Source organism: Chrysemys picta, chromosome 6, assembly GCF_011386835.1.
Source record: "Chrysemys picta bellii isolate R12L10 chromosome 6, ASM1138683v2, whole genome shotgun sequence".
NCBI classification, from domain to species: domain Eukaryota; kingdom Metazoa; phylum Chordata; order Testudines; family Emydidae; genus Chrysemys; species Chrysemys picta.
This window is the reverse complement of record NC_088796.1, coordinates 1,594,091-1,622,068: the sequence shown is the minus strand read 5'-3', so window position 1 is coordinate 1,622,068 and position 27,978 is coordinate 1,594,091. Positions and strand designations below refer to the sequence as shown.

Below are 27,978 nucleotides of genomic sequence, written 5' to 3'. Positions count from 1 at the left end.
CAGGGGCCGGGGGAGCGCGGCCGGGGGAGCGGGGCAGGGGCCGGGAGGGAGCCGGGGAGCGCGGCCGGGGAGCGGAGCAGGGGCCGGGAGGGAGCCGGGGAGCGCGGCAGGCGCGGCCGGGGAGGCTGGTACCCAAGGAGTTAAGGGCTCGCCCCGCCCCGGCTCCGCCTCTCCGGTCCGCTCCGCTCTCAGGGCCGCGCTCGGAGCCGCAGAGAAGCGGAGACACGGAGCGGCGGAGCCGAGCCCGGCCGGGCCCCTGGCGAGCCCGAGCCCCGCTGCGCCCCGGGGCTGCCCCCGCCGGCGCGCCCTGCTCCCGATCCCCCGCCCCGGCCGCTCCCAGCCCCATTCCGGCCATTGCCCCGGGCCTGCTGCACCCCCCCGGCCCCACCCCAGGGCATGACCCCCCCATCCCCACCCCTCCCCTGGGGCTGCCCCCTCCCCTGCCCCTGAGCCTGGTGCCAAGCTCCCCTGAAGCCCCCCTGGCCCTGGAGCCCCCCCGGCCCTGGGGCCCCTGAAGGCCCCTGCGCCCTGGCTGTGCCCGTGCCCGGGCAGGACACTGGGCTCCCAGCTGGGGGCGAGGGGGGCTGTGCCCGGGCAGGGGGCCAAGCGGACATTATGTGAATGGCGCTGGGGGTGCTCAGCGCGCCCGACATGGCCTGGGAGAAGCTGAGCCGGCGGCCCGGGCTCTCTCTGCGGGTGGACCGGCTGGACGAGGGTGACGGGGAGCCTCCGGCCACCTGGCAGGGCTGTGGGCGCCTCCGGCCCTCCTCGTACCGGGCCCTGCGCAGCGCTGTCTCCACCCTGGCCCGCATCGACGACTTCTACTGCGAGAAGATCGGAGCCGGCTTCTTCTCCGAGGTTTTCAAGGTACGGGCATGGGCACCTGGGGACGGGCAGTGCGGGATGGGGACGGGTACCTGGAGACGGGCAGGACAGGATGGGGACGGGTACCTGGGGACGGGCAGTGCGGGATGGGGACAGGTACCTGGGGACAGGCAGCGTGGGACGGGGACGGGCAGTGCGGGATGGGGACGAGTACCTGGGGATGGGCAGTGCGGGACGGGAATGGGCACCTGGGGATGGGCAAGACAGGCATGTGGGGACGGGCAGTACTGGATGGGGATGGGCACCTGGGGATGGGCAGGGCAGGACAGGGATGGGCACCTGAGGACAGGGTAGGGCAGGATGGACATGTGGGGACAGGCAGTGTGGGACGGGGACAGGCACGTGGGGATGGGCAGCGTGGGACGGGGACAGGCACCTGGGAACAGTCAGGGCAGGACAGGGACGGGCACGTGGGGATGGGCACTTGGGGACAGTCAGGGCAGGACAGGGACGGATAAGCGGGGATGGGCACCTGGGGACAGGCAGCACAAGATGGGCATGTGGGGACAGGCAGCATGGGATGGGGACAGGTACTTCAGGGACCGGGCAGATGTGCGGGTTGGGCGCCTTGGAGGGGCAAGGTGGGACTGGGTGCCATGGGGATGAGCATGTGCATAGGGCTCTGTGGGGACTTGCGTTTCAAAGGGGCAGGTGCGAGGGGATGGGAGGGACCATGGGGATGGTGCCTTGGAGGGGTGGGAGACTGGGCAGTGTGGGGACCGCACACGGGGCGGGTACCATGGTTGCCCTGTGGCAGTTGCCTCTTCCTTGTCCTATGCCCCTGGCTCAAGGCCTCTGGCTGGGGATGGAGAGGGCCTGCTCAGCGACCTGTCAGAGCCGTTCCTCCAGTTCCTTTGGGCCATGGGCGCGTGGGCTGGGCTGCAGGCCAGGGCCTAGAAGATGGGAGAGTGGGTACCAATGTGCGCTGGCCATCGGGGCTGGGTGCCCAGGGACGCCGGCCATTGGGCTTGTGGGGACACCCTACTGCCTCTCCCAGGGCCCTGACACAGCTTCCCCCAGGCTCCTGCTTGCCCCCGGTCTTTGGGCCTGGCCCTGGCATTCGGCCAGGTGCGGAGCTCAGCAAGGCAGGTCAGCGTGGTCAGGGGAACCCTGAACCCTGCACCTCGTCTCCAGGATTCCCCCTGGCTTCCCCCTCCCCCACCCAAACCCGGGAGTCCAGGGTCCCTGGCGTGGGGACCCGGATCAGGCAGCTCCGCTGTGGGCAGCGCGTCCCCTCTGCGAACCCAGGGTAACCTCACCTCGGGGCTCTGGGACACGCCAGACACCTCACGCTCTTTGTAAAGCCGGTGCTGGGTCTCACCACAGGCCCTGGGCACGAAGAGAGGGCTTTGTTAGCTGGGGTGTCCCGTCCCCTTGGGTCTCAGGTGCTTCAGAACCGCTCCTTTGCTGAGCTCCTGAGTGTGCGCATGGGTGTGCGTGGGTGTCGGGACTCCCAGGGCAGAGGGGCAGTGTGTGTGTCTGCCCAGCCCCAGGGGCGGGGGCTGCAGTGGGCTGAGCTGTGGGGGCCCCTGCCGCGGGCTCCCAGGGCAGAGGGGCAGTGTGTGTGTCTGCCCAGCCCCAGACCCCTGCCGCGGGGTCCCAGGGCACAGGGGCAGTGTGTGCGCGTGGGTGTGTGTCGTGTCGGGACTCCCAGGGCACAGGGGCAGTGTGTCTGTCTGCCCAGCCCCAGGGGCGGGGGCTGCAGTGGGCTGAGCTGTGGGGACCCCTGCCGCGGGGTCCCAGGGCACAGGGGCAGTGTGTGCGCGTGGGTGTGTGTCGTGTCGGGACTCCCAGGGCAGAGGGGCAGTGTGTGCACGTGGGTGTGTGTCGTGTCGGGACTCCCAGGGCAGAGGGGCAGTGTGTGCACGTGGGTGTGCGTGGGTGTCGGGACTCCCAGGGCAGAGGGCTGGCAGCTGGGGCCGGAGCACAGGATTGTGTGTCGCGGGCGGGGGGCGTCTACAGGCTGTTTACAGGCTGGGAGCTGTAGGGACAGTGGGAAGCCACGGCAGGGCAGGGAGCTCTGGGTGTGAGCGGAGCCTATGGGGCCAAGGGGGGCACAGGGGGTCCCTTGTAACGCTGTGGGGCAGGTCAGGGAAGAGCGATGTCTTTGCACCTCTGTATGGCAGCTGTGGGCCCAGATGGCGTTGGGCAGAGCGGGATGGGGGTGCTGGGCCCATCCATGACCTGGGTCCCACCCGCTGTTGAGCGCGGTGGTGGGGCCAGTTGCGGGCAGGGGGTTGGCCTTTCCGTCTGCCTGCCTGGGGTACAGGGGAAGGCTGGTGAACAGGATGCCAGGGTGCCCTGACGTGACGCCGGCTCTGGTGATGGGTCTGCGCCGGGGCCTGCAGGGGTGTCTCACAGGGAGTCGGGCCCTGCCTCGTGGCTCCAGAGCCCATCGCGCCAGGGGCTGTGGGGCCGGGGTCGTGCCTGCCGCGGGGTTCGTGGGCTGCAGGCAGCCGGGTTGTGGCACCGGTTCGTTGCCAGCGAAGGTGTTTCTGGAGGAGGGAGCGGCGGGGTCCGGCCTGCGCTCTCAGCACAGCCTGTCTCACCGCCACAGGGCGCTGCTTGTTTTCACAGCAGCTGTTGTGGTGTGGGGAGGGGCCGCTGGGCGGGGGAGGCTCCTTCTCTGCCCCTCCCTCGGCAGAGGTGCATGCAAGTGCGAGCGTGCCCGGGCGCCCGGGCTGTTTGGGCAGCGTAAGGCACGAGGTCTTGGAGGCGCCCACAGGCCATGGGCGGGTAACACCCTCCACCCCCCCATGCCTGGCCCCATGCGGCTTCATCCCCGTGGTCCTTCTGGGGGGAGCAGAGCTGAGAGGGGCTCCCCAGGGTGCTTGTGGGTGCTGCCCAGCATGACAGCGCGAGCTCCACCCCCCATTGGCAGCACTCCTGGGGGGCGCAGGGTCAGCCTGGGTCCCGTGGAGCTCGCTAGCTCCATGCCTGGAAGAGCCCCTTTGAGGTTCCCCCTGCCCCGTCCTCCTGCCGTGGCCTTGGCACTTGGGCCTGGTTTGCAGGGATCTGGGTCTGGCCTGCAACCCCCCCCCACCCTCCCGCCGGGAGGTGCTGTCAGAGGTGGAAGCGCTGGGGCCCTGCCCCTCTCCTTGGGCCCAGCAGGAGGGCTGGCTGCCTTGGGAGCAGCTGTCTTGGTGACGCTGGCCGTCCCTGCGAGAGGCTGGCCCAGGCAGGCTGAGCGTGGCATTGATAACAGCCAGGCGGGCGGTTGGCCGCTCAGGGAATACGGCTCCATCTAATAACGACTCTCCTGCCAGCCAGCAGGATCCCTGCGCCCCCAGCCAGCGGGATCACCGCGCCCTGCGCCCCTAGCCGACGGGATCCCTGCACCCCCAGCTGGCGGGATCACCACGCCCTGCGCCCCCAGCCAGCAGGATTCCCGCCCCCTGTGCCCCCAGCCGGTGGGATCCAGGCGCCCTGCGCCCCCAGCCGGCAGGATCCCTGCCCCCCCAGCCGTCAGGATCCCCGTGCCCTGCGCCCCCAGCCGGCGGGATCCCTGCGCCCCCAGCCAGTGGGATCCCCGTGCCCTGCGCCCCCTGCACCCCCATCTGCTCAGCCAGACCAGGTGCCTCTCCCACCTCGCTGGTGCTGCCCCCAGCTTACGGGGGAGCCATTTGCGTGGCTTAATTTGTCCCCGCTAGTGATTTTCCCACACGGGGACATGGAGGGAACAGGCACTGGAAAGGGGTTGGGGTGGGTAGTGGCAGGGGAAGAGAGGAGTGGGGGTGGGGTGGCGGAGGAAGGGGAAAAGCGGCGTGTTGGGATGGGCAGCGGCGAGGGAAGGGCGCAGTTGGGGTGTGGGGGAAGGGCAGGGGGTTACGGTAGGCAGCGGCGGGGGAACAGCAGGGGTTAGGTTGGCAGTGGCGGGGGAAGGGCATGGTTGGGGCGGCGGGGGAAGGGCAGGGGGTTAGGTTGGCAGCGGCGGGGGAAGGGCACAGTTGGGGTGTGGGGGAAGGGCAGGGGGTTAGGTTGGCAGCGGCAGGGGAAGGGCACAGTTGGGGTTGGGGTGGCGGGGGAAGGGCACAGTTGGGGTCAGGGTGGCGGGGGAAGGGCAGGGGGTTAGGTTGGCAGCGGCGGGGGAAGGGCACAGTTGGGGTTGGGGCGGTGGGGGAAGGGCAGGGGGTTAGGGTGGCGGGGGAAGGGCGCTGTTTGCGGCGGCGGGGGAAGGGCACAGTTGGGGTTGGGGTGGCGGGGGAAGGGCGCTGTTGGGGTTGGGGTGGCGGGGGAAGGGCGCTGTTTGGGGGGGCGGGGGAAGGGCACAGTTGGGGTTGGGGCGGCGGGGGAAGGGCACAGTTGGGGTTGGGGTGGCGGGGGAAGGGCGCTGTTGGGGTTGGGGTGGCGGGGGAAGGGCGCTGTTTGGGGCGGCGGGGGAAGGGCAGAGGGTTAGGTTGGCAGCAGCGTGGGAAGGGCACAGTTGGGGTTGGGGCGGCGGGGGAAGGGCGCTGTTTGCAGTGGCGGGGGAAGGGTGTGGTGGGGCAGCGGGGAAGGGCAGGGGGTTAGATTGGCAGCGGCAGGGGAAGGGCAGGGGGTTGGGGTTGGTATCGGTGGGGGAAGGGCGCTGTTTGGGGCGGCGGGGGAAGGGCGGCCGGTCGCCGTTCATTGTGCGGTGGGGAGGCTGCTGCAGCCCCTGGCTTTGGTCGCGGGCCTGGGTGCGTGAGCCGCGTGCTCCCCCGTGGCCTGGCTGGGCCCTCTGCTGTGTGCGGGGGGGCACCTCTCCCTGCCAGAGCCCCCCAGGCACAGGCGTGTGTGGGCTGTCGAGGGATCCAGCCAGGGCCAGGCAGGTGTCAGTGGGATCCGGGGGCGCTGGCCAGAGGGGACCTGCCGTCCTGCTTAGCACAGCCCATTACCCCTGTGCTGAGCCCAGTCCCTGCTTTCACCAAACCCCCCTCCAGAAGGGCTCCGGTGTGGATCGGCGGCACGAGCCGGAGAGTCCCTTGGCAGGCTGCCAGCGGGAACCACCTCCCTGGCACACATTTGGGTCTTGTTTCTAAGGTGCATTTCTTTGGCCTCAGCTCCCAGCTCTTTGTCTCCCGCTCGTCGTTTTCACCAGGCCTGGAATAATTTTTGTCTCTTCTCTGCACCTCTCCAAGTTTTCAACGTCTTTTTAATACTGCGGCCACCAGAGCTGGAAGCGGGATCCAGCACTGGTCTCACCAGCGCTGTGTACAGAAGTAAAACCCCCCCTGCGCCTGCTCCCCTGTTTATACCCCCCCCCACTCCGATCACATTAGCCCTTTGCAGCACAGCTTCGCGCTGGGAGCGCTTGGTCGGTTACTTGCCCAGCGTGAGCCCCGGATCCTTTTCCGAGTCGCTGTTTGCATTTGGCTGTTTTGAATCCGGTGTTGTTTGAATGGGCCCAGCTTAGCGAGTGAGCCAGATCGCTCCGGGTGTCACCCTGTCCTCATTACTGGCTGCACCGTCCGTCTGCTGCTCTCCACAGATACCCCGAGATTGCTGATGACAAAAATCATCCCTGACGTTTTCCTCAGTAGCTCTCAAAGCGCTGCACAAAGGAGGCAGGATCGGTCTCCAGTTTTACAGGTGGAGAAATCGAGGCACAGGGCAGGGAAGCGACTTGTCCCAGGTCACCCAGCAGGCCAGGGGCCAAGCTCAGGATAGAACCCAGGTTTCCTGAGACCCAGCCCAATGCACTATTCCAGGCCTCTAGCCACTTGGCCAGGCCACCTCTGACAGTGACTCGTGTCAGGCGTAGAACCAATCCCACTGGAAACACCCTCATTCAGCGACTCCCCATCAGTGACCACTGCTTGAGATCCATCAGTTAGGCAGTCCTTAAGCTATTTAGCATGTGCCTCTCCGGTCCTCGGCAACAACAAACGCCCTCTCCCCTCACCTCGTTAAACCAGTAACACCCGGGGAAACTGAGTCCCACCCCCTCCGCATGCAAACCATTGAAACCCACCGAAAACAAGAAAATCCCCCACTTGGTCACACTGGCCATTAGGGTCAGGAGCTCTGCCTGCTGGGACGTGTGGTTGTGCAGCCACAGATCCGTGCTGCAGCTAACCGCTACCTGCCACGTTGCAGAACCCCATGGGCCGTGCTCCGGGACCCAGCGAGCGCCGGAGGGCACAGCGCAGCTGGGGGAGTTCCGGTCCCCAGAGCCTGGCCGTGCCCAGAGGAGGAGCTGAATGCCAGAGCCCAGAGAGGCTAGCCTGGATCATGGCAAGCGGCTGGTACCCATGGGGATGGGAGGGCACCGACGGGCCCCGGGCAGTGGTGAGCCCAGGCACGGAGACGTGTGAGCGAAGAAGGCTGGTGAGGGAGGGGCAGGCTGTGGGGGATCCCACTCTCAGACTCGGTCCTAGTGGGCGGGATCAGCCTGGGGCGTAGAGCCAGGCCCCCAGACCTGCCCCCTGCACCTGGGAGCGCCTGCGAGTGTCCATGGCGAGTGGGCGGGTTCCCTGGAATCGCTGGCTGCTGGAGCAGGTCTCCTGGCGCCGCGCGGGCAGGACTGTCCCCGTCTTGCAGGAGGAGGGGCTGAGGCAGGGACAGGCCCGGACACAGTGCGGGAGGCAGAGCCTGGCCCCCAGGCTCGTGCCTCGGCTGTCGAACCCTGCTGGGATGGCACCTTGCTGGGCTCTGTCGGGGGGGGGCAGGCTGCGGCTCATGGGGCTGTGCCGTCTGCTCGCTCTCATTAACGTGCTCGTTAATCATTTCTAAGCTCAGCTCCCTGGTGCCCAGGCCGGGGTCGCGGGTGGCATGGCGGGGGATGGATCTCAGAGCTAGCGTGTGCCAGGGGCCCGGTGCTGGGGTCTCAGTGCTGGATTAACGAGAGCAGGCGGCCAGTGCTGTGGGCAGGGCGTGGGGGGAGTCACGGGGTGCCAGGCCAGGGGCACTGGGTGCCAGGCGGGTGTCACATAGGGAGGAGCAGAAGGGCCCGTCCAGCCCTGTGGGTGGTGGGTAGGAGCAGGCCGACTGCCCGTCACCCAGAGCAGGGCCGCGTGTGGCTGCCCGGCTGAGCTCAGCTCTGGGGAATGTGCCGGGATTCCAGGGCACGGTGCCAGCGCACGGGGAGGCGAGGGCGGGTGGCGTGGCTTCTCTCTGCTCCCCCCGTGCTCTGGGCTGCAGGGGACCAGGCGGCCTGCCTACAAGGGCTCTGCCCGCGGCTCCCATCTCTCGGGGCTGCCCCTGCGGGAGGCTGTCCCATGGCTGAGGTGCATTAGACCCTGGTCGTGCCTGGCCGGGGCTGGCAGAACCTGCTGGGGAGTGAACACGCAGCTGGGGGAACTTTGTTTCTGTACACGGCCACACACCCCCATGGGGAAGTGGGGGAGGGAGCTGGAGTTGCAGAACCCAGAGATGGCCCTGGGGTTTCCTGCCATGCTGGGGTGGGCCCTGGCGGGTGAGGTGCCCCCACGGTCCTGGGGAGCAGCGGCTCGGGGGCCCAGCAGGTGTTGGGCCCAGCGGGTGTTGTAACTGAGGTGGGGTGCCAGGCAAAGGAGGTGCCCCAATGCCAGTGGCAGGTGCAGGGAATGGGGGTCAGGCAGCCCCACTAGGGGCCCCCGGGGCACCCGAACCCTCGCTGTTCCCTGGAGCCGAGCCCAGGCCGGGGGGTGCCGTGGCCGCGCCCCACGCTCCCGGCACAGCCGAGCAGGGCGCCAGCCGCCGACTCCAGCCGTGTGTGGGAGGCTGGCTGCACGTAGGCAACCTTAACCCCTTCACCACTGGCCCGGGGCGCCCGCAGGCTGGGGGTAGGGGTCATGCTGGGGGCGCTGGGCAGGGAACGGTAGTGATGTGACGATCCAGGCTCAGGCCTCCTGGGCGCGCGGGAGCTGCATGGAGAGGGGTTTCTGGGGGGCCGGGCTGGTTGCTGGGTGCCGGGGGGGGGGGAGCAGGGATGGGGGGCGGAGCTGGTCTCCCCAGGGTAGGGCTCGGGCAGCCCCTCAGGCAGCCGGCTGGGAAGCAGCGCTCGACGTGGGGTGCTGTGTGGACGGGTGGGGGGTCTCCTGTGTTGTAGTGGAGGAGGGGCAGGAGCTGACTCCTCTCAGTGGGTTCACGGGGTGCCTGGGGGGGGCCTTCTCCTGGGGGTTGCCATGGTGGAGGTTCCAGCAGAGGGAGGGGCCAGGGAACAATGCACTGGGGGGGGGGCGTCGTATGGGGGCCCAGCTGGTACCTCTCCATGCTGGGGGAGCTGTCGCGGTGGGTCTGTAGGGGGTCCAGCGGGCCCTACTCCCCTGGCCTGGGAGGGCTGGGCAGGGCACGGGGCCGTCTCTGTCCCTGGGGGAGTCGCTGTCCCATTTTAGTACCTTCTAGGCCCAAGGCAGTTTTATTTCCTAATTTCATTTGTTGGTTATACAGCAGCTAAGAGGAGGTGTTTAGCCACCGCCACAGATTTTATTTTGCTTTTAGGTTTTTTAGACTTATTTGTACCAAATTCATAGTAGTATTTGTCTGCTTGTGAATGAGACGATCCTGCAGCTGTGACAAGAAACGTAACTTAGTTTTAATTACCTTTAGATTTACAGTATTTCTAATTTTTGCTTTAAATTTAACTTTTTTTACTATGGTGTTTACTACATTTTGTTCTGCTCGGCCATTGGAGTGTTAATGTGCTTTTATTTAGGTCGTTACAATAGGAAGGGAGGAGGGGGAACAATTTAGACACGTTTAACTGAGTTTAATTTATACTAATTTTTATATCTATTAATAGTGGATTTAACAAGACTTTTCCTGGATCACTTTGAGTTACAAAGAACTTTGGGTTTTTATTTTAATTGTGGTACCATTTTTGAATGCAGAGTTTTTGGTTTATTTTTTGGTGCATGTGTTCAGGAACCAGAGGTTCAGTTCACTACGGGGTATTGGGCAGTACCCCACAATAACAGTTAGTGTCATCTCTGGTTTAAAAGGCTTATTTTATTGATATGGTAATTGTGGGTAGCTGGAGCTCCAGGTGGTATTTTCACAGGGACCCTTTATTTTAACCCCTATTTCCCAGTGGTTTGGGATTTCTGTGGTCAGGTGTACACATTGGTATTTTGTAAGGGTTTTAAGGTTTGGCTAGGGTTTTTCTTACACCATTCCATGAGGGTTACCAGATCACCGGTGGGAATTTATGATTGGTTGGCAGGGAGCGAATTATTCCTTAAATAGTGGCTTACAAGGAGGGCTGCGTTGGGGTGCGTGCTGCAGGGAGGCGGTTGGGGAGAGGGCCCAGGAGGCAGGGTGAAGCTGCTCTCAGTGGGCTGGGGGTGCCTTGGCTCTGGGGTGCTGGGCTCGCCCAGCCCTCTGGCAGCGGAGTGGGGTGGGGGGCGCAGGCTCTGTCTGTCCCTTGCAGCCCCTGCCCAATCAGTGGGAATCCGGGCACTGCCTCTGCCACTAGGGCTGGCTCCTGGCCATCAGAGCATGGCAGCCGTGTGCCCCCCTCCCCCCCCCCGCTGTGGGATCCTGTTATGGGGATCCAGTGACGTGGGAGGAGTGGGGGGGCAGGGACTGACACAGAGCTGGGATCTCCCCTGCCTGTTCCCCGTCCCATGGGCCCCCAGGGTGCGGAGGGGGGTGTTTGGGAAGGTTTAGGGGGCAGGCCTGGGGGTGAGTGACCTTGGCAGGAGATGGGGCAGGCCTGGGCCGGCCCATGGGAGGAATTTGGGGCAGGGAGGGGTCTGTGCCCAGCTGGCTGACCCCTTGGAGATGGACCCACACGCCTGCTCTGTCCTGCTGCCCTGGGCTGGCTGGGCCCAGAGATATGCAGGGATCCCAGGGGTCCTGCCCCCAATGCAAAGGGAGTGTCTCATCTGCCCCCCGCCTTTTCAGACAGCTCCTCCTGGGGGGCCCTATCGCATGACAGCCTCCACCCTCCCCCAGTCCTGCAGCGCTTGGGGGCCGGGGCCGCCTCCCCTCTCCCTGCCCCTGTACAAGGGGTTTAGTCTCCATCTCTCCTGGCCAGTTACCGTGGGAGGAGGCGTCTTAGAGGGAATGAGGCCGGGGGCTTCCCAGCCAGCAGAGCCGGAGGAGCTCACCCCTCCCCCATGGCAGGAGGCTGCCCGCTTGTCCCTGGGCCCTTCCCGACCCAGGTGGGATCCTGCTCCCTGCCCCGGCTGCCGGGTTCCCCCGGGCATCGGGGCGCCTGGGCCCGTCTGCACTGCCCGCTCTCGCCTGCTGGCACCTCGGCTGGCTGCGCACTACGGGGGCCTTGCTGCTCCTGGTGGGGTGCAGGGGGGCTGGGACGTCCCCTGCCGATGAGCAGGGCTCTCGCAGGCCTGGCACCTGGGCGTGCATCCCAGTCCCCAGCCAGATGGGGAGGGGCCTGCACACCCCCAGAGTGCACTGCTGTGAACAGCGGGCCAGGGCGCGTGCCTGTGTGTGTATACGGATTTGTTTGTGCGTGTGCATGCGTGTGTATACGTGTTTGTGCGTGCATGTGCGTGCGTGTGCGTATGGGTTTGTGCGTGCGTGTGTATACGTGTGTGTGCGTGTGTGTGCATATACGGGTTTGTGCGTGTGTATACAGATTTGTGTGTGCGTGCATGTGTATACAGGTTTGTGCGTGCGTGTGCGTGCAGCTCCCGGCACAACGGTGCCCGGTGCTGACTGGGCCTGGGAGCACTGCCGCGCCCTGTGCTGGGGGATGGCAGCAGAATCTGCTCCTGCCTCTCGTGCCGATGGGCTTTAGCTGGCGCGTGTGTGCCAGGGCAGTTGTGCTTGTGCCTCTCTGCTGCGCCTGCCCGGCGCGGGTCGTCCCCTCCCTGCGGGGAAGCGCCTGAGGCCCCTCTGCCAGGAGTGATGGGGGGGGGACTGCGCCCGCTGCTTGATGGGAACCCAGCAGGCTGGTACTTCCAGCCCTGGCCTGACTGCCCAGACTCGGCAGGGTGCCAGGCTGTGCCCACGGGCTCCCTCCAGCTGCCGTGCCCTGGATGCTGGGAAGGGGGCCGCTGGGCCATAGCCCCGTCCCCACCCTCTGTCACTCTCCTGTGTAAAGCGTCTGTGCCCGCAGCCCCAGGGGTCTTTCTGCCCCGCCACGTCCAGGTCGGCGGGTCCAGAATCGTTAACGGACCCTGAGGGAATTAAATTACCTTCGCCAACAAATCAAGATCCCAGATAAGTACACGGAGCCGGACGTCCTAGTCCCTGTTGGTGCAACAGGCCCTGATCCCGGCCTTCAAACAAACATGGGAACGGCCCTGCTGGGCCAGACCGACGAGCCGGTGGGGAGAAAGGGCTGTTTGCTCTCAGGCAGGCTCCGAGACACACGCTGACTGTCGCCCAGTGTCTGAGCTGGAGGGGCCATGAAAAAGGCCTGGCCGAGGCTCCCCGCACCAATTGAGGAGCCCACAGCCAGTGGAGAACCCAGTCACTAGGGCAGTGACACCGGCCCCCCAGGACCCGGAGGGTGGGATTTCCCCTCTCTCCGCGGGGAAGTGGAGCTCAGACCCCAGCTCGAGAGCAAAGCACCGAGGTTTGAGGTGGGGGATGGGGGAATCTGGGTTCTCACCTGGGAACTGGCCAAGGGGATCAGGTGGCGAGAGACCCAGAGCCTGTGTCACGGAGTGTGGGGGGACACCGGGCCCGGCACCCCCGGCTTCCTGCGATTCACCATGATTCTCAGCCAGCCAGTAAAGCAGAAGGTTTATTTAGATGACAGGAATACAGTCCAAGACAGGTCTTGCAGGCACAGACAACAGGACCCCCCCACCTCAGTTGGGTCCATCTTAGGGTCCCAGGGCACCACAGCCCCCTTGGGAGGTCAGAGCCCCGTCTGCCTCCCAGCCAGCTCCTGAAACTGCCTTCAGCGACCCCTCCCACAGCCTTTGTTCAGTTTCCCGGGCAAAGGTGTCACCTGGCCTCTAACCCCTTCCTGGGTTCTCATGTTACATGCTCAGGTATTGTCGGTCAGTCTCCCATTCCCCAAAGCAGACCATCCTAGCCACACTCCCCTCCCTTCTCAGCCAACACTCCCCACTCAGCATTAAAAGACCACAGTAAGACCAGTCCCAGTTCGTCACAGCCTGATCATGGAGTCACTACAGCGTGGCTGGGCGCTGGGCTGGCCAGACTGGACGATGCTCCAACCGTCAGTTCTCTGGGCTCCCCTAAGGGCTCCCTGTGCTGTGTCCAGGTGACGGACAGACCCGACTGTTCTGGCAGCGCTGGGTGAGGGTCACTGCAGATGCTGGGCGAGGTGCATCAATCCCTGAGGAGTGGACAGGTCTCCATTGGGGTCAGTCTCAGTGGGACTCACTGAGCAGAGCTCACGGGGTGGAGCGGGGGGGCTGCAGGCCCAGAGGCTCAGTCTCAGGAGATGGTGAGGCCACGTGGCTGACCCTGAGGAGTGAGATCTCTAAGGGATCTGACACACTGAAGGGTTTCTCCTAGAGACAGTTCCAGAGCTGGGAGTTTAGCACCGATCCTGTGGGTCCGGGACAGGTGGTGGCAGAAGTGGGATGCTGAATGCACCTGTAGTATTTTGCAGTAAGTGGCATGCAACACTAGTAACAAGGCTAGTCAAAGGCATCAGCAAGAAAATGGCGTGTAACCACCTCCCGAAGAAGCACCTCGTGAACCTGTGCGATGGTTAAACATTGGGACGTTCGACAGGTGCAGCGGAGTGCACGGCTGGAGAAGGGTGATCGGTGCAAGGAGCAGGGTCCAGACCCACATGGGTTCCAAGAGGGTCTGAGAGCGACGGAGGCAGCAGCCGGGCATCCTCAAGCCTCGGTTCCCATCCAGCAGGGTTTGCTGGGATCCCATCGATAGATCTGAAGCGCTGGGAGCTGGAGCTGAAAGCGAAGGAGCTTCAGTTAGCGCAACAGAGACTAGCAGCCCATGCGAAGCAGCGGAAGTGTGAACTGGAGATGGAGACGTGCAGGAGCAGCAGGGTACGTGGGGAAAGGCCCTGCAGATGCCAGTTCTGCAGGGAGCCTAGATCCCAAATTGTTGCCTCAGTTGAAAGGAAGAGGATATCGATTCCTACCTCGCTGCCTGTGGGAAGGCCTGTGATCTGACCCTGGTTGGCCCTGCGGGCCGGCTCCATGTCTCACCCCTTGCTTGGCCCCAGAGCTATCGAGGCGTACAGCCAGGTGGACGGAGTTGATACTAGGGACGATGAACAGTCTGAAAAGCTGCTGCTGAAGTTTGAACTCCCATCTGAGGCTCGTAGGAAAAGGTTTTGGGGTGTGTAAAAGCCCCAGGGTGTGACATTGTGCCTCAGTTTCCCCTATGTGCTGCACTGTTCCCCAGGGGGAGGAAAGGTCTGTGTGCTCCCAGGGCAGGCTGAGACACAGGTGCGAGTGTTACCGAGCTGTCTGCGCCTTAATCCCCACATCAGTGGGGCAGCTGAGAAGACACAGCAAATCCCCTAGCGATGAACGCCTCGGAAGGATATGGACTTCCCGCCTCTCCACAGGGCTCTGGGCGGCATTTTCCCAGCTGGGGATGTGAGGTGAAGTGAAATGTGGGCTGCGGATAGCAGTCGAGGGACACCTGGGAGTCTGATGAGGAGATCAGATGGCCATGGAGGGGCTAACTCATCCGCTGTCCAGCCAAGGCGCCCTGTAGCCCAGGCTCAGAGGGTGACAGATGCGACTGAGTGTTTGGAGGGAAGCAGCCACCCAGCCAGCTCCTTGGAGGCACAGGGGGCGGCAGACGGGCTCCCACACGCCCTGTTGGACTCTCCTGGGCTCAGGCACATCTGACCCCCAGTGGGAGCGGAAGGGGGTGGTTAATGGGGAGACATTGTTGGGGTGGAGAGTCTGGGACAGTGAGACAACCTAGAGGGTGGCCAAGGTCAAAATTATACTTCTACTTTGAGTTATATTTTGGCCTTCACAACATCCCCTGGCAAGGAGTTCCACAGGTTGACTGTGCGTTGTGTGAAGAAATACTTCCTGTTGTTTGTTTTAAACCTGCTGCCTATTAATTTCATTTGTTGATCCCTAATTCTTGTGTTATGAGAAGGAGTAAATAACACTTTCTTATTCACTTTCTCCACACCAGTCATGATTTTATAGACCTTTAGCATATCCCCCCTTAGTCGTCTCTTTTCCAAGCTGAAAAGTCCCAGTCTTATTAATCTCTCCTCATATGGAAGCCGTTCTTTACCCCTAATCCTTTTCTTGCCCTTTTCTGAACCTTTTCCAATTCCAATATATCTTTTTTGAGATGGGGCGACCACATCTGCACGCAGTATTCAAGGTGTGGGCGTACCATGGATTTACATAGAGGCAACATGATATTTTTCTCATTATCTCTCCCTTTCTTAATGATTCCCAACATTCTGTTCGCTTTTTTGGCTGCCGCTGCACATTGAGTGGATGTTTTCCGAGAACTCTCCACAATGACTCCAAGCTTTTTCTAAAATGGTAACAGCTAATTTAGACCCCGTCATTTTATATGTAGAGTTGGGATTATGTTTCCGATGTGCATTACTTTGCATTTATCAACATTGAATTTCACCTGCCATTTTGTTGTGCAGTCGCCCAGTTGAGTGAGATCCCTTTGTGACCTCACGGCATGGTGTGACTGGGGGGAGGGGGGTGCACCCAGGGTCTGTGGTCCAGGGTCGTGCTGTGGGGGAAGAGATGTGATGAAGTGAAAATTTTCTTTAGTATTTTTATGAAGCTGATGCGTGCCTCAGTTTCCCTCTCTACGTTGTATTGTTACTCGGTGGGCACAAAGGGGTTAACGCTGCCCCTGGCCCAGCACAGGGGACACGGGGGGTGTGGGGGTCACCTGCTGTCGGGGTGCAATGAATCGGGTCCTTACAGAACCGGCTGGAAGCGACCCAGACTAGGGCTCCGGAGAGCCCACGCCGGCTGCGAGGCTCAGCAGTAGGGGCTCCGCGGGGGAGCTCTGGTGCACGCAGAGCCCTGGGAGGGGCCAGGCCTGGTGCTCGGAGCTGGCGAGATCCCCTGGGGCCAGGCCTGGGTCCCTGTCTGGCCGCTCCCCTTGGGCCAGGGGGCTCCAGCGGAGCATGGGCAAGTGGGCGCTAAGCAGGGAGCTGCGGCAGGGGCATCGCCCTAGGGGGTCACTGCCCTTAGCGCCCGGGCCCCTCGGTGGTACTGGTGCCAGGAGCTGGCTGGGAAGGCCGCACCGGTGAAACGCGAGCGCCCAGGCCGAGGGGTGAATAATGCAGGGCCTGGGGGAGGGACAAATGGAGAGGCAGGCGAGGCCATTGGGGGCCCCTGGGAGACACCAGGACTTGGGACGCAGGGCGCCAGCCTGGGGGGTGTGTGCTCTGACTGTAGCCTGAATCTGCCCCCTCCCCCCCCAGCCGTGGGGAGGGTGCATCTCCCCTAGGCCCCGTGCACCATGAGCATGGCCACGGACGTCTGTCCCGCTCGGCGACGGTGGGGAAGGGGTGCCTAGTCTGGCTGGGCCCAGCGCCTCCCTGTGCCCCACCTGGGCCAGGCACGACAACTCCCAGTCCCCCCCAGCCGGGTCCTGTGCTGTGGGATGGGGAGGGAGGGGGCAGGCCATGGAAGGAGGCAGGTTCACGGTGTAACTATCATTTCCTTGGCCCCATTCACCCAAAGTGCTGCACACCCAGTATGTGGGGCACGGGCATGCAGCCACCTCTGGGGCAGGCCTGGCAGCTCTCTAACAGCTCACAGCAACACCGCACAACTGCTCAGGACAGCAGCCGTGTGCTACGAGGGGTCTGCCCCCCTCCTGCCCCTCCCTTGGGAACTGCCCAGGGCCTGTCTGCATCTGCCCCCAGCCAGCTCCCGCGCCCTGCGGTACTGACTGGGGGAGGCAGACTCTGCCGAGAGCCCAGCAGAGCCCCTCGCGTGGGATGGGCCGGGCCGGGGCCTGGCACAGCCCAGCGACTCCGAGCAGCATTGACTAAAAAGGGCAGGCGAGGGGAGCGGAGCTGACAGCAGCACTGAGGAATGTCTGAGCCGCTGGGGCTCCCTGGGGGCAGGGGCTCTCCCGTCAGCTGCCGGCCCCGGTGGCAGGCGGCTGGGGGGGGGGGGGGGGGGGCTCTGCACTGCTCTCCGGAAATGGGGCAAGGCCCCTTGTTCTCCCCAGCAGCCCCCCCAGAGCCCAGGGATCCCCCAGGGAATTGGAACCCCCGGGGCAGAGTCTGAGCCTGTGTGGCGGAGGGGCTCTGTGCGTGTGTGTGTGTGTGGCAGGTGGGGACTCCGTGTGCATGTGTGTGTCAGCCGTGTGTGTGTGGCAGTGTGGGTCTGTGTGTGCATGTGTGATCCGTGTGTGTGTGGCGGTGGGGGTTCCGTGTGCGTGTGTCAGCTGTGTGTGCGTGCAGCAGGGTCTGTGTGCGAGAGACAGGGGTTCCGTGTGCATGGCAGTGGGGGCTCCATGTGCATGTGTGTGTCAGCTGTGTGTGCATGGCGGTGGGGGCTCCGTGTGCGTGCATGTGCCAGCCATGTGTGCATGTGGTGGGTTCCGTGTGTGTGCATGGGGCGAGGTCTCTGTGCGAGAGATGGGGGTTCTGTGTGCATGCGTGTGCCAGCCATGTGTGCGTGCGGCGGGGACTGTGTGCGAGAGACGGGGGCCCCGTGTGTGTGTGTGTGTGTTTGCCAGCCGTGTGTGCGCGCAGCGGGGTCTGTGTGCGAGAGATGGCGGCTCCATGTGCATGTGTGTGGCAGCCGTGTGTGTGTGCGGCAGGATCCGTGTGTGTTCGTGAGCCAACCGTGTGTGTGTGCGGTGGGGTCTGTGTGCGAGAGACGGGGGCCCCGTGTGTGTGTGTGTGTGTTTGCCAGCTGTGTGTGCGCGCGGCGGGGTCTGTGTGCGAGAGATGGCGGCTCCGTGTGCATGTGTGTGGCAGCCGTGTGTGTGTGCAGCAGGATCCGTGTGTGTTCGTGTGCCAGCCGTGTGTGCGTACGGCAGGATCTGTGTGTGTTTGTGTGCCAGCCCTGTGTGTGCATGGCGGGGTCTGTGTGTGAGAGATGGCGGCTCCGTGTGCATGCATGTGCCAGCCGTGTGTGTGTGCGGCGGGATCCGTGTGTGTTTGTGTGCCAGCCGTGTGTGCGTGCAGCGGGGTCTGTGTGTGAGAGATGGCGGCTCCATTTGCATGCGTGTGCCAGCCGTGTGTGTGTGTGTGTGCGGCGGGATCTGTGTTTGTTCGTGTGCCAGCCGTGTGTGCATGTGGCGGGATCCGTGTGTGTTTGTGTGCCATCCGTGTGTGTTTGTGCGGCGGGATCCATGTGTGTTTGCGTGCCAGCCGTGTGTGTGTGTGTGCGGCGGGATCTGTGTGTGTTCATGTGCCAGCCGTGTGTGTGTGCGGTGGGATCCGTGTGTGTTCGTGTGCCAGCCGTGTGTGTGCGCGGCAGGGTCTGTGTGTGAGAGATGGCGGCTCCGTTTCCATGCATGTGCCAGCCGTGTGTGTGTGCGGCGGGATCCGTGTGTGTTTGCGTGCCAGCCGTGTGTGCGTGCGGCGGGATCCGTGTGTATTCGTGTGCCAGCCGTGTGTGTGTGCGGCGGGATCCGTGTGTGTTCGTGTGCCAGCCGTGTGTGCATATGGCGGGATCCGTGTGTGTTTGTGTGCCAGCTGTGTGTGCATGCGGCGGGATCCGTGTGTGTTTGCGTGCCAGCCGTGTGTGTGTGTGGTGGGATCCGTGTGTATTCGTGTGCCAGCCGTGTGTGTGTGTGGCGGGATCCGTGTGTGTTTGCGTGCCAGCCATGTGTGCGTGCGGCGGGGTCTATGTGCGAGAGACGGGGGCTCCGTGTGTGCGGGGAGGACGGACCCCGGCAGCCACCTCCCCTCTGGCATTCCCTGGAGCAGCCCCAGTAATGTGGATCACGTGGTGAACTCCGCTCGGAGCAGGCTAAATATACCGCACTGCTGCGGCTGGCAGGGCTGGGCGCCGAGTCCCTGCACCCTGCTGCCTGCTGCTCCCCCAGGCAGGGCTCCCGGCTCCGCCGGGGCCGACGCTGCGCTTTGGGACAGTGGTTCTGGTCAGTGGCCGAGTGCTGAACTCCCGGCTCCTTCCCTAACCCCCGGGGGCCTTGCCGGGCTTCAGGGGCCATTCAGCCTCTGCTCAGGGGCCTTGTTAATACAACGGCGCTGACGTGCCCAGAGCCGGCCATCCGCAGTGTGCCTGCAGCCCTTCCTCTCCTCTTCACGTGGGGAAACTGAGGTCCTGGCAGGGTGGGACCCCGCAGGTCCATCTCAGCACTCGGGGTCCTGGCTCCCAGTCCTGTGCTCTGCCCACTAGGCCATGCTGGGTCCCTCCCTTACAATCCTAGAATCACAGACGATCAGGGTTGGAAGGGACCTCAGGAGGTATCTAGTCCAACCCGCTGCCCAAAGCAGAACCAACCCCAACTAAATCATCCCAGCCAGGGCTTTGTCAAGCCGGGCCTTAAAAACCTCTAAGGAAGGTGTAAAAAGAAGAACAGGAGTACTTGTGGCACCTTAGAGACTAACAAATTTATTAGAGCATAAGCTTTCGTGGGCTACAGCCCACTTCATCGGATGCATAAGGAAGGTGTGACGAACTGGGACTGTTCTTAATGTGTTATTTGAATGCTGAGTGGGGAGTGTTGGCTGGGAAGGTTGCAGGGGAGTTCGGCTGGGACGGTCTGCATTGGGGATGGGAGACTGGCCGAGGGAAGATACCTGAGCATGTAACATGAGAACCCAGGAGGGGGCTGGGGCCAGGTGACACCTCTGCCCAGGAAACTGGACAAAGGCGGGGGGAGGAGCCGGGGGAGGAGGGGTGAGAGACGCTGGAGGGAGTTGAGGTTGGTCAGGAGCTGGCTGGTAATGGAGGGAGCCCAGATGGGGCTCTGCCCCCCCCCCCCATGGGGCTGTGGTGCCCCTGGGACCCCCAGATGGACCTAATTGGGGGGGATCCTGTTGTCTGTGCCTGCAAGACTTGTCTTGGACTGTGTTCCTGTCGTCTAAATAAACCTTCTGCTTTACTGGCTGGCTGAGAGTCATGGTGAATCGCAGGAAGCCGGGGGTGCAGGGCCCTTTGTCCCCCCACACTCCGTGACAGAAGGAGATTCCACCAGCTCCCTAGGGAACCCATTCCAGTGCTTCATCACCCTCCTAGTGAAATAGTGTTTCCTAATATCCAGCCTAGACCTCCCCCACTGCAACGTGAGCCCATTGCTCCTTGTTCTCTGCTCCCCAGGTGCGGCACCGCCAGTCCGGCCAGATCATGGTGCTGAAGATGAACAAGCTGATGAGTAACCGGGGGAACATGCTGCGGGAGGTGCAGCTCATGAACCGCCTCTCGCACCCCAACATCCTCCGGTGAGGGGCCCGCAGTGACCCCTCCCGACGCCCCTGTCACCGGGCGGCCCCTGTCCTCCTCCGCGGAGGGGGGCAGCCGGCTTCTGTGATCCCTGCTCCCAGCCGAGCAGGGCCCCTCCTGGCCCAGCCCGGCCGGGCCCAGCTCTGCCCATGTGCCTCTGCCCAGGGCGTGGGGAAGCTGGTCCGGCTGGGGGGTGAGCTCCCTCCCCCGGATTGGCATGGGTGCCGGTCCCTTCTCCACCTGGATTCTCTCTCTTCTCCGCGGGGGGATCTGGCCTATCCAGGGGGCAGGTCCCCGGTGCTGCTGGTCTAACCCGCTCCCCTCTGTGTCTCAGGTTCATGGGGGTCTGTGTGCACCAGGGGCAGCTGCACGCACTCACGGAGGTAAGAGGGGTCGCCCAGGGGTGCTGCGCTGGGGCCCATGCTGTGCAGGGGCACATGGGCTGGGGCTGGTGGGCACTGGGCTGGCAGGGAGGCGGGCAGGGCAAGGCAGGACTGGGGAGGGGAGGGGATGGGCCCCATGGAGGAGACAGGCAGGGCAGGGTGGCAGGGGGGATGGGCCCCATGGGGGAGGCGGTGGAGAGGCAGACAAGGCAAGAGGATGGGGGACGGGCCCCATGGGGGAGGCGGTGAGGGGGCAGACAGAGCAGGAGGATGGGGGGGACGGGCCCCATGGGGGAGGCGGACAGGGCAGGAGGATGGGGGAGGCGGTGGGGAGGTGTACAGGGCAGGAGGATGGGGGAGGCAGTGGGGAGGCGGACAGGGCAGGAGGATGGGGGGGATGGGCCCCATGGGGGAGGCGGTGGGGAGGCGGGCAGGGCAGGAGGAGGATGGGGGGGACGGGCCCCATGGGGGAGGCGGTGGGGAGGCAGGCAGGGCAGGAGGATGAGGGGACAGGCCCCATGAGGGAGGCGGACAGGGCAGGAGGATGGGGGAGGCAGTGGGGAGGCGGGCAGGGCAGGGCAAGGCGGGGGACCAGCCCCATGGGGGTGTGGGGGGCTGACAGCACGCTGCCCATCCCCTCTCCCCGGCAGTACATCAACGGCGGGAACCTGGAGCAGCTGTTGGACAGCCCAGTGCCGCTCTCCTGGGCCGTGCGCGTCCGGCTGGCCCTGGACATCGCCCGCGGCCTGCGCTACCTGCACTCCAAGGGCATCTTCCACCGCGACCTCACCTCCAAGGTGGGCAGTGCCCCTCCCCCGCGCTCCCCGGCCCCCCGGAGCGCTCGCTCGCCCACGGCGCGGGGTCTCAGGGGAGCCAGCCCCACCATTGCCCGGCCCGTGGACGCTGCAGGGCCCTGGGACGAGCCGGGGCTGGCAAGGTGCTGAACCCGAGTCTCACTCTGCCTCCTGGGGGCTGCCCTGACGGGACGGCGTGAAGGGCTCGTTGTCACGGGCTCCCAGCCCCCTACGGTCCCTGGGGGGACCCCCCAGTGCGACAGCCCTTCTCAGGGGTCCGCTCCCTCTCGGGGTCAGGCCCCTCCACCTCCTGGAGCCGCACCTCTCTGAGCCTCAGCACGTCTGTCTCTGCCGTGGGCCCCCCTAGGGAGTCCCCTCGCTCTGGGCCCCCGGGCCTCCACCCCCGAGGGAATAATGCCCCCCCCCCCCATTCTCTAGCCCGGAGCGACTCTCAGCCAGCGTAACACAGGAGGGTTTACTGAGCGTCTGACCCCAGCACAGGAAACTCTCCAGGCCTCAGGCCTGGCCTCCCCCAGCCCAGCACATCTAGGTCTGTCCAGCTCTGGCGCTTTCCCCTCCCAGCCCAGAGACACCCCGCCCCCACCTCCAGCTGGGCATCCGATATCACTGGTCCCCAAGTCTCGCCTCTGTCCTTTGTCTCTGTCCCAGGTAAACAGGGTGCCCTGGGCCTCCTCTCCCCTCTCCTGTCCTCTGGCCCCTCTGGCTGGAACCGGCTCGTCAGGTCACTGGGGTCCTCTCCCCGCAGCCCGTTGTCCTCCCACTGGCCAGAACCGGCTGACGGCCAAGCTGGGCTGGGCCTCTTAGTCACCCGGTCACCAGTTGTTAGGGTTCCCCATCTCCAGGCCGTTGTCCGGGGGTCCTGGCTGTCAGGCGAGGTCACACCTGGTCCCCTCTGCAACAGCAAACCCTCTCCCACACAGGGAAACTGAGGCACGCACACGCTATTCATGTGAAACACTACAAAAATCCCCAACTTCGTCACATGTGGAGAGGGCCTGGCTGGATCCCCTGTGCTCCCTCAGACGCTCGCTGCCCTCCCCCGGGACAGCAGGGTGGGAATGCCCCTGCCCGCGGCCCTCTTGATTGCCTGTGGGGGGCAGTGCACCATGGGGCAGGTGCCAGGCGGGGCGGGCGGCGTGACGTCTCCTCTCCTCTGGCTCGCAGAACTGCCTGGTGAAGAGCGAGGACAACGGCTACACGGCCGTGGTGGGCGACTTCGGCCTGGCGGAGAAGATTCCCACCTACAGGTGAGTGGGGAGCTGCCCCCACCCCAGAGTGGGGCACGTCACCCAACAGGCCTAGGCAGAGGGGCCAGCCGTCCCCTCTGGACCCTTCCCACACCCAAGGCAGGGCAGCACCCACCCCCTCCTGGAGATCAGAGCCAGCGGGGGAGAGAGATCGGGGGTAGTTGGGTGAGCTGTGGGTTGCCCCTGTCTGGAGGGGGGATGGGGAGGGCTTGGGGAAGGGCTTTGGAGGGCTGTGAGCTGTCCCTGGCTTGGGGCAGGGACCCATGGGATTGGGGGTTGCCCTGGCTGGGGGAGGAGATGGGGGGGGAGCTGAGGGTTGCCCCAGCTGGGGGAGGAGACCCACGGGAGCTGGGGTTGCCCGGCTGGGCAGGGTGCCAGGCTAACCCTGCGGCTCTGCCCCCCAGCGAGGACGCTCAGAAGGAGCCGCTGGCCGTGGTGGGCTCACCATACTGGATGGCCCCGGAGGTGCTGCGTGGGGAGCTGTACAACGAGAAGGTAACTCGCTGCCTGCGCCTGGGGCCGTCCCCTCGCTGCACCGGGCACCGGGGGCTGATTGCCTTTGCCACGCCTGGGCTTGGCCATTTCCAGGGGCAGTGCCAGCCTGGCAGCCGGCAGGGCCCAGCGGAGCGGGGGGATGTGTGTGTGATGGTGGGTCCTGGGGGTCGGCGGGGGGGAGGTGCTGGGACGCAGCGGGGTGGGGTGTGTGAAGGGGCTGGCAGGGTGTGTGGGAGGAGATGGGGGGCAGCAGGGCGTGGGAGGGCGAGGGGGCCGGCAAGGTGAGTGGGGGGGGGAGGGGGCCGTCAAGGTGCGGTGGGGGGCATGGGAGGTGCGGGGGGGCGTCAGGGCGTGGGGGGGCGAGGGGGCCGTGTGGTCACTGACACTGTCCTCCCAGCGTTTCCTGGAGAGCATCCTGAACTTGTCACTCCCCCGGCCAGTGCCCCCCCCCCCGCTGGGATCGGCTGGGACTGGGGTAGCCGGGAGCCCCCCAGCCAGCGCCCCACCCCACCCCCACATGCCCCCTGCTGGGAGAGGCCGGGGTTGCAGAAGCCGTGATGTGCCGCGCTGTCCGGCTGGACCGTGGGCCTGGCGGGAGCCGTGGGGATATCCTGGCTCGTGGGTGCCCGGTGGAAGGGCCGTCGGGTTCCCCTCAGCGCCGCTACTAAACCCTCCCCCTCCCGCTCCTCTCCGCAGGCCGACGTCTTTGCCTACGGCATCATCCTGTGCGAGAGCATCGCGCGGGTCCCGGCCGATCCGGACTACCTGCCCCGCACCGAGGTAACGCTCGGCTGGGCCAACGAGGGCCTGTCCTCGGGGTTAGGTGTGGGGCGGGGGCGAGCCAGAGCGTGGCGGGGTGCAGAGGCCTGTGGAACCCACCCACCCCCCCGCCAGAGACACGGGGTCCTGCTCCCCGGCTCCAGGGATGGCTTCCTGCCCCCAGTGGTCGGCGACACCTGTGGCTGGGATCCCCCTGGGGCGCGGTCTGGGGGATCCCCCTGGGGCGCGGTCTGGGGCAGGAGCTCAATGCAGAGGGGCGCTGGGGCTCCGGGGAGGGGGGCAAGACACCTGGCCTGGGCCCCGTGATTCAGGCTCAGTCGCTGACCTCCCGTCGTTTCCCCGAGCAGGATTTTGGGCTGGATGTCGCCGCTTTCTGCAACATGGTGGGAGACGACTGCCCTGCGGCCTTCCTCCAGCTGGCCTTCCACTGCTGCAGGGTACGTGTCCCCCTCTTCCCTTCCCTGCCCCCGGGCTGGGTCCCTGGGCCTGCCCCCCACACCGCACACCAAGACACGGGGCAGCCGGGTGATTGCCTCAAACAGGGACCCTCATCTGAAATTCTGATTCCTGGGGCCTAGGCCCTGCCCCCCGCCAGCCTGTCCCCGAATGGGGGGGTCCTGGCACCACAGAGCCACCAGGATCCGGCCTGTTCTCCCCTCGCTCACCCCCAGCAACCGAGCTCCCCCTGCTCCAGGGGGACGCTGCCCCGGCTCCCGCCCAGCAATCCCTCCCGAGTCCCGGGGGTGGGGGCCCCGGTGAAGCCGGGCAGGCGGGTGAGAGTTGGTGACGAGGCGACTCCCCCACCCAGATGGAGCCGACGGCCCGACCCGCCTTCGTGGAGATCACGCAGCGCCTGCAGGGCATCCTGGAGCACCAGCTGGGAGCGGGGGGCACCGGCGCCGACCGGCAGAGCGATGGGGAGAATGTGCCCTCGTCCGGGACCCCGGCCACGCTGAACGGTACCGTGACTGCCCCTCCCCCGGGCCTGTCCATCCTGCTGCCCCCCCGCCCCTCCCGGGGCACCCCCGAGCTGGGCGCTGCGGGTGCTGAAGGGACCCATAGGGCATGTGCTGCCCCCCTGTGGCCAGAGCTGGGCGCTGCGGCCGCTGAGCCTGTCCCCATGATGCTTGCTGGACAGCGCTGCAGCAAAGGGGTCCGCGGGCGGCCTGCTGGCTGTCCCCCGGCGGGAGGGGTACGTGACCCGTCTCTCACCCCACTGAACTAATGGGGAGGCCCCACAGCCCTGGGGTGGGATCAGGCGGAAATGGCAGCCCCACTCTGCGGGGCGCGAGGGGGGGTGATGGGGCTGGCGGGACACAGGCCTGCTGTGATAGGGCAGCAGGGTGCCCAGGGGGTTCTCCCGCCCGGTGCCCAGAGCCCCTGGCCACGGGCAGGAGGGGCTGGAGGCCGTGGGCCCGGCCCAGCCTGGGGGGCTGCTAACCCGCTGTCTGTGTTGTGCCAGGCGAGGCAGCGAGCGAGCCCGCGCTCCCTGAGCAGCCACCGCCGCGTGATCTGAGCTGGCCGCACCTCCAGCCCGACCTCCGCCTCGCCCGCAGCCGCTCGGACATGTTCCCGCCCAGGTCCCCGGCCCTGCTGACGCCCCAGGAGCCCGCCGCGGGCGCCCGCCCCAAGGAGCAGCCGCCGCGCCTCAACCCCTTCTCCCAGCGCGAGGACCTGAAGGGCGGGAAGATCAAGCTCTTCGACACGCCCAGCAAGTCGGTCATCTCGCTGACCTTCGCCCTGCCGCCGCCCACCCCCTACCAGCTGGGCACGCCCATCACGCCCGAGCCCGTGGTGGAGGCGCAGTGCGACTTCTCCGCCCCCCTGGTGCTGACACGCAAGTGCCGCTCGCTGCCCGCGTCCCCCGAGCCGGCCCGCCACGGGAGCCTGGTGCTGGGGGGGGAGCCGGCCCGCGCCTGCTGCCAGGAGGGCCCCCAGCCTCACAGCCCCTTCCCCACTCGGAGCTGGGGGGCGGCGGGGGAGGTGGCAGGGCGCTCGCCCCTCCCCAGCCCCCCCGCGGTGGAGCAGATGGACTGCAGCCCCGACAGCCCCGAGCCGGAGCCGGCGCCTGCCCCGCCGCTCACCAACAGCACCTTCATCAGCACGTCGGCGTCGGGCGCCCAGCCCTGGCCGCCGGGGCCCCCCAACGGCCTGCCCCTCAACAACAACAGCGTGGTGGTGAGCGCCCCGCCTGGCTGGGGCCACGGCCTGGAGCGCGGCTTCTCGGAGCTCAGCATCCCCCGCCCGGGGGCCGTGGAGCGGACGGAGCACTCGAGCGCGCTGCCCCGGCACGCCTCCAGCGCCGGGCGGGAGCAGGACGAGGTGCTGGCCTGCCCCGGCTGCTGCCTGGGCCCCTTCAGCTTCAGCTTCGCCTCCGTCTGCCATCGGCCCGCGCCCAGCCCGCCCCGCTACCAGCCCCTCACCTGCGAGGCCAAGAGCCTCCTCTGCCAGGACAAGCGCCCGCCCGAGCCCAGCCTTAAGCTGCCGGAGGCGCAGTCCTAGTGCTGGGCAGACGGGACGCTGGACACGGCCCCTGCGCGGCTCCGGCTCTCCCCACGGCCTGCGCTGGGCAGGGCCAGGAGCCCCGAAATCCCCACACCTCGCCCGCGCCGGGACCCGGTTCTGCCCTGGTGACCTGGCTGCCCCTAGGGCCGCCTGAGGGCCTCTCGCCGTGCTGGTGAAACCATCAGCCATTGCCCAGGCCACGCACAACCTGGGCTCAGGTCCTGGCTGGCCCAGTGTGACCGGGGGGGCTCGTGTAGGGAGCTCCAGGCTGGGCACAGACCCAGCGGCGAGGTGGGGCCGGCTCTGAGCGGGGCTGGCTCCCTGCAGTGGCACCAGGGGCGGGTGAGTCACGCTGGGCTGACGTGCAATAACATGGCTGCCTCGTGCGCATGGCCGCGTCGGGGCCGGCGGTTCCCCTAGGAGGGGGAACGGTGCCGGTTCATGCCCCACCGTGGGGATGGGGCTGGGTGGAGGGGCTCTGCACCCCACTCAATGCTGGGGGCTCTGGTAACCAGCCACTGAGGTGCGGCCCTGATGGACCAGTGGGGCGCGGTGCCACCTGGGAGTCTCTGGGAAGGCACGCGGGGGCAGGTGAGGTGGGCCGGCCCTCCATCCTGCCCTCCCTGTCTGCGGCTGTGGGGAGAGGAGCGGGGCTGACCCCCGAGCAGGCGCAGTCAGGGGGTCACTCCGGGGCCTGGGGCTCCTCCCTGGCCGCCTGTCCCTGCGCGTCCGCTCCCCGGCCCCCGCGCTCAGAGGCGATGGGAGCACAAGCCGGAGGGGGGGGGCAGTGGTGGGTGCTGTGGGGCAGCAGTGTGCATATGGGGGCTCCCCTCTGTCCATCACACACGGGTTAGGGGCCAGGTAACGGGTGAGCCGGGTGCTGAGCCGGGGTGACAGCGTGAAACCCTCCCCCATGGAACCCGCCTGTCCGTGGTGGGGGGCACGGAGCAGACTGGATGCCAGTCACTGGCAAGTGGGGATAAATACACCCCCCCACACACACATCATCACTTCCTGGTTCAGGCCCTGCCCCCTCCGTGGCGGCTGTGAAGTGGCCAGTGGGGCAGGTCTTTGCAATATGGTGGCTGGGGCGTGCCCCCCCCCCGAGCTGTGTCCCCAAGCTGCCCAGCCCCTGCCCGGGGGCAGCACCCAGGCTCCCCCCCCCAACGTATACGATGCACTGGTGAATGCAAACTCTTGTTTTTTATTATGATTAATAATTGCTAGTAATATATGCGCTTATTTAAGGTGTTCCAATAAAAGTGACGGTCCCAGCTTCCCGTGTGAGTGCCGCACGATGGGGGGGCGGGGGGGAGGCTGAGCTGGCTGGTGGGCGTGTTGTGTCTCTGACGCCTGGGGCAGGACTGGGGGCGGGACGGGGACGTGTTGTGTCTCTGAAGCCCAGCAGGGGGAGGGGGGATGTGTTGTGTCTCTGACGCCCGGGGTGTGTGTGTGTTGTGTCTGTGAAGCCTGGGGTGGGGGGGCGTATTGTGTCTCTGACACCTGGGGCAGGACCGGGCGGGGGTGGGGAGGTGCCGTGTTGTGCTCACCCAGCCCTGGCCCCGCTCACCTATTGTGACGGAGCAGGGAGCAGGGCAGATTTGACCTGGGAATGTTGCAGGGGGGGTTGCAGTGGGGATGTGGGACTTCCCTTGAAGGAAGCTACCTGAGCTGT

General features: G+C 65.7%; 2 protein-coding genes across 2 annotated transcripts in view; one reads left to right on the top strand and one right to left on the bottom strand.

Annotated features, from left to right (window-relative positions):
• Positions 1–27,578, top strand: TESK1 (testis associated actin remodelling kinase 1). The gene is made up of 10 exons (XM_024113713.3): positions 1–867; positions 19,956–20,077; positions 20,413–20,461; positions 21,112–21,258; positions 22,441–22,523; positions 22,928–23,018; positions 23,715–23,798; positions 24,146–24,235; positions 24,607–24,757; positions 25,261–27,578. The coding sequence occupies exons 1-10, from the start codon at positions 622–624 to the stop codon at positions 26,298–26,300; spliced, it is 2,103 nt and encodes a 700-aa protein (XP_023969481.2). The 5' UTR covers positions 1–621; the 3' UTR covers positions 26,301–27,578.
• The window catches only part of LOC112059967 (B-cell differentiation antigen CD72), a 51,118-nt gene continuing 49,391 nt past the window's right edge, over positions 26,252–27,978 (bottom strand). Inside the window, exon 10 of the mRNA XM_065549930.1 lies at positions 26,252–27,873. The gene's annotated coding sequence lies outside the window, so the exon portion shown is untranslated. The remainder of the gene's footprint in view (positions 27,874–27,978) is intronic.

Coding starts and splice junctions, on each gene's coding strand:
- TESK1 (XM_024113713.3), top strand. CDS start 622: ATGGCGCTGGGGGTGCTCAGCGCGCCCGACATGGCCTGGGAGAAGCTG. Junction 23,799..24,145: donor ACTACCTGCCCCGCACCGAG/GTAACGCTCGGC, acceptor TTCCCCGAGCAG/GATTTTGGGCTGGATGTCGC. Junction 24,758..25,260: donor GACCCCGGCCACGCTGAACG/GTACCGTGACTG, acceptor GTGTTGTGCCAG/GCGAGGCAGCGAGCGAGCCC.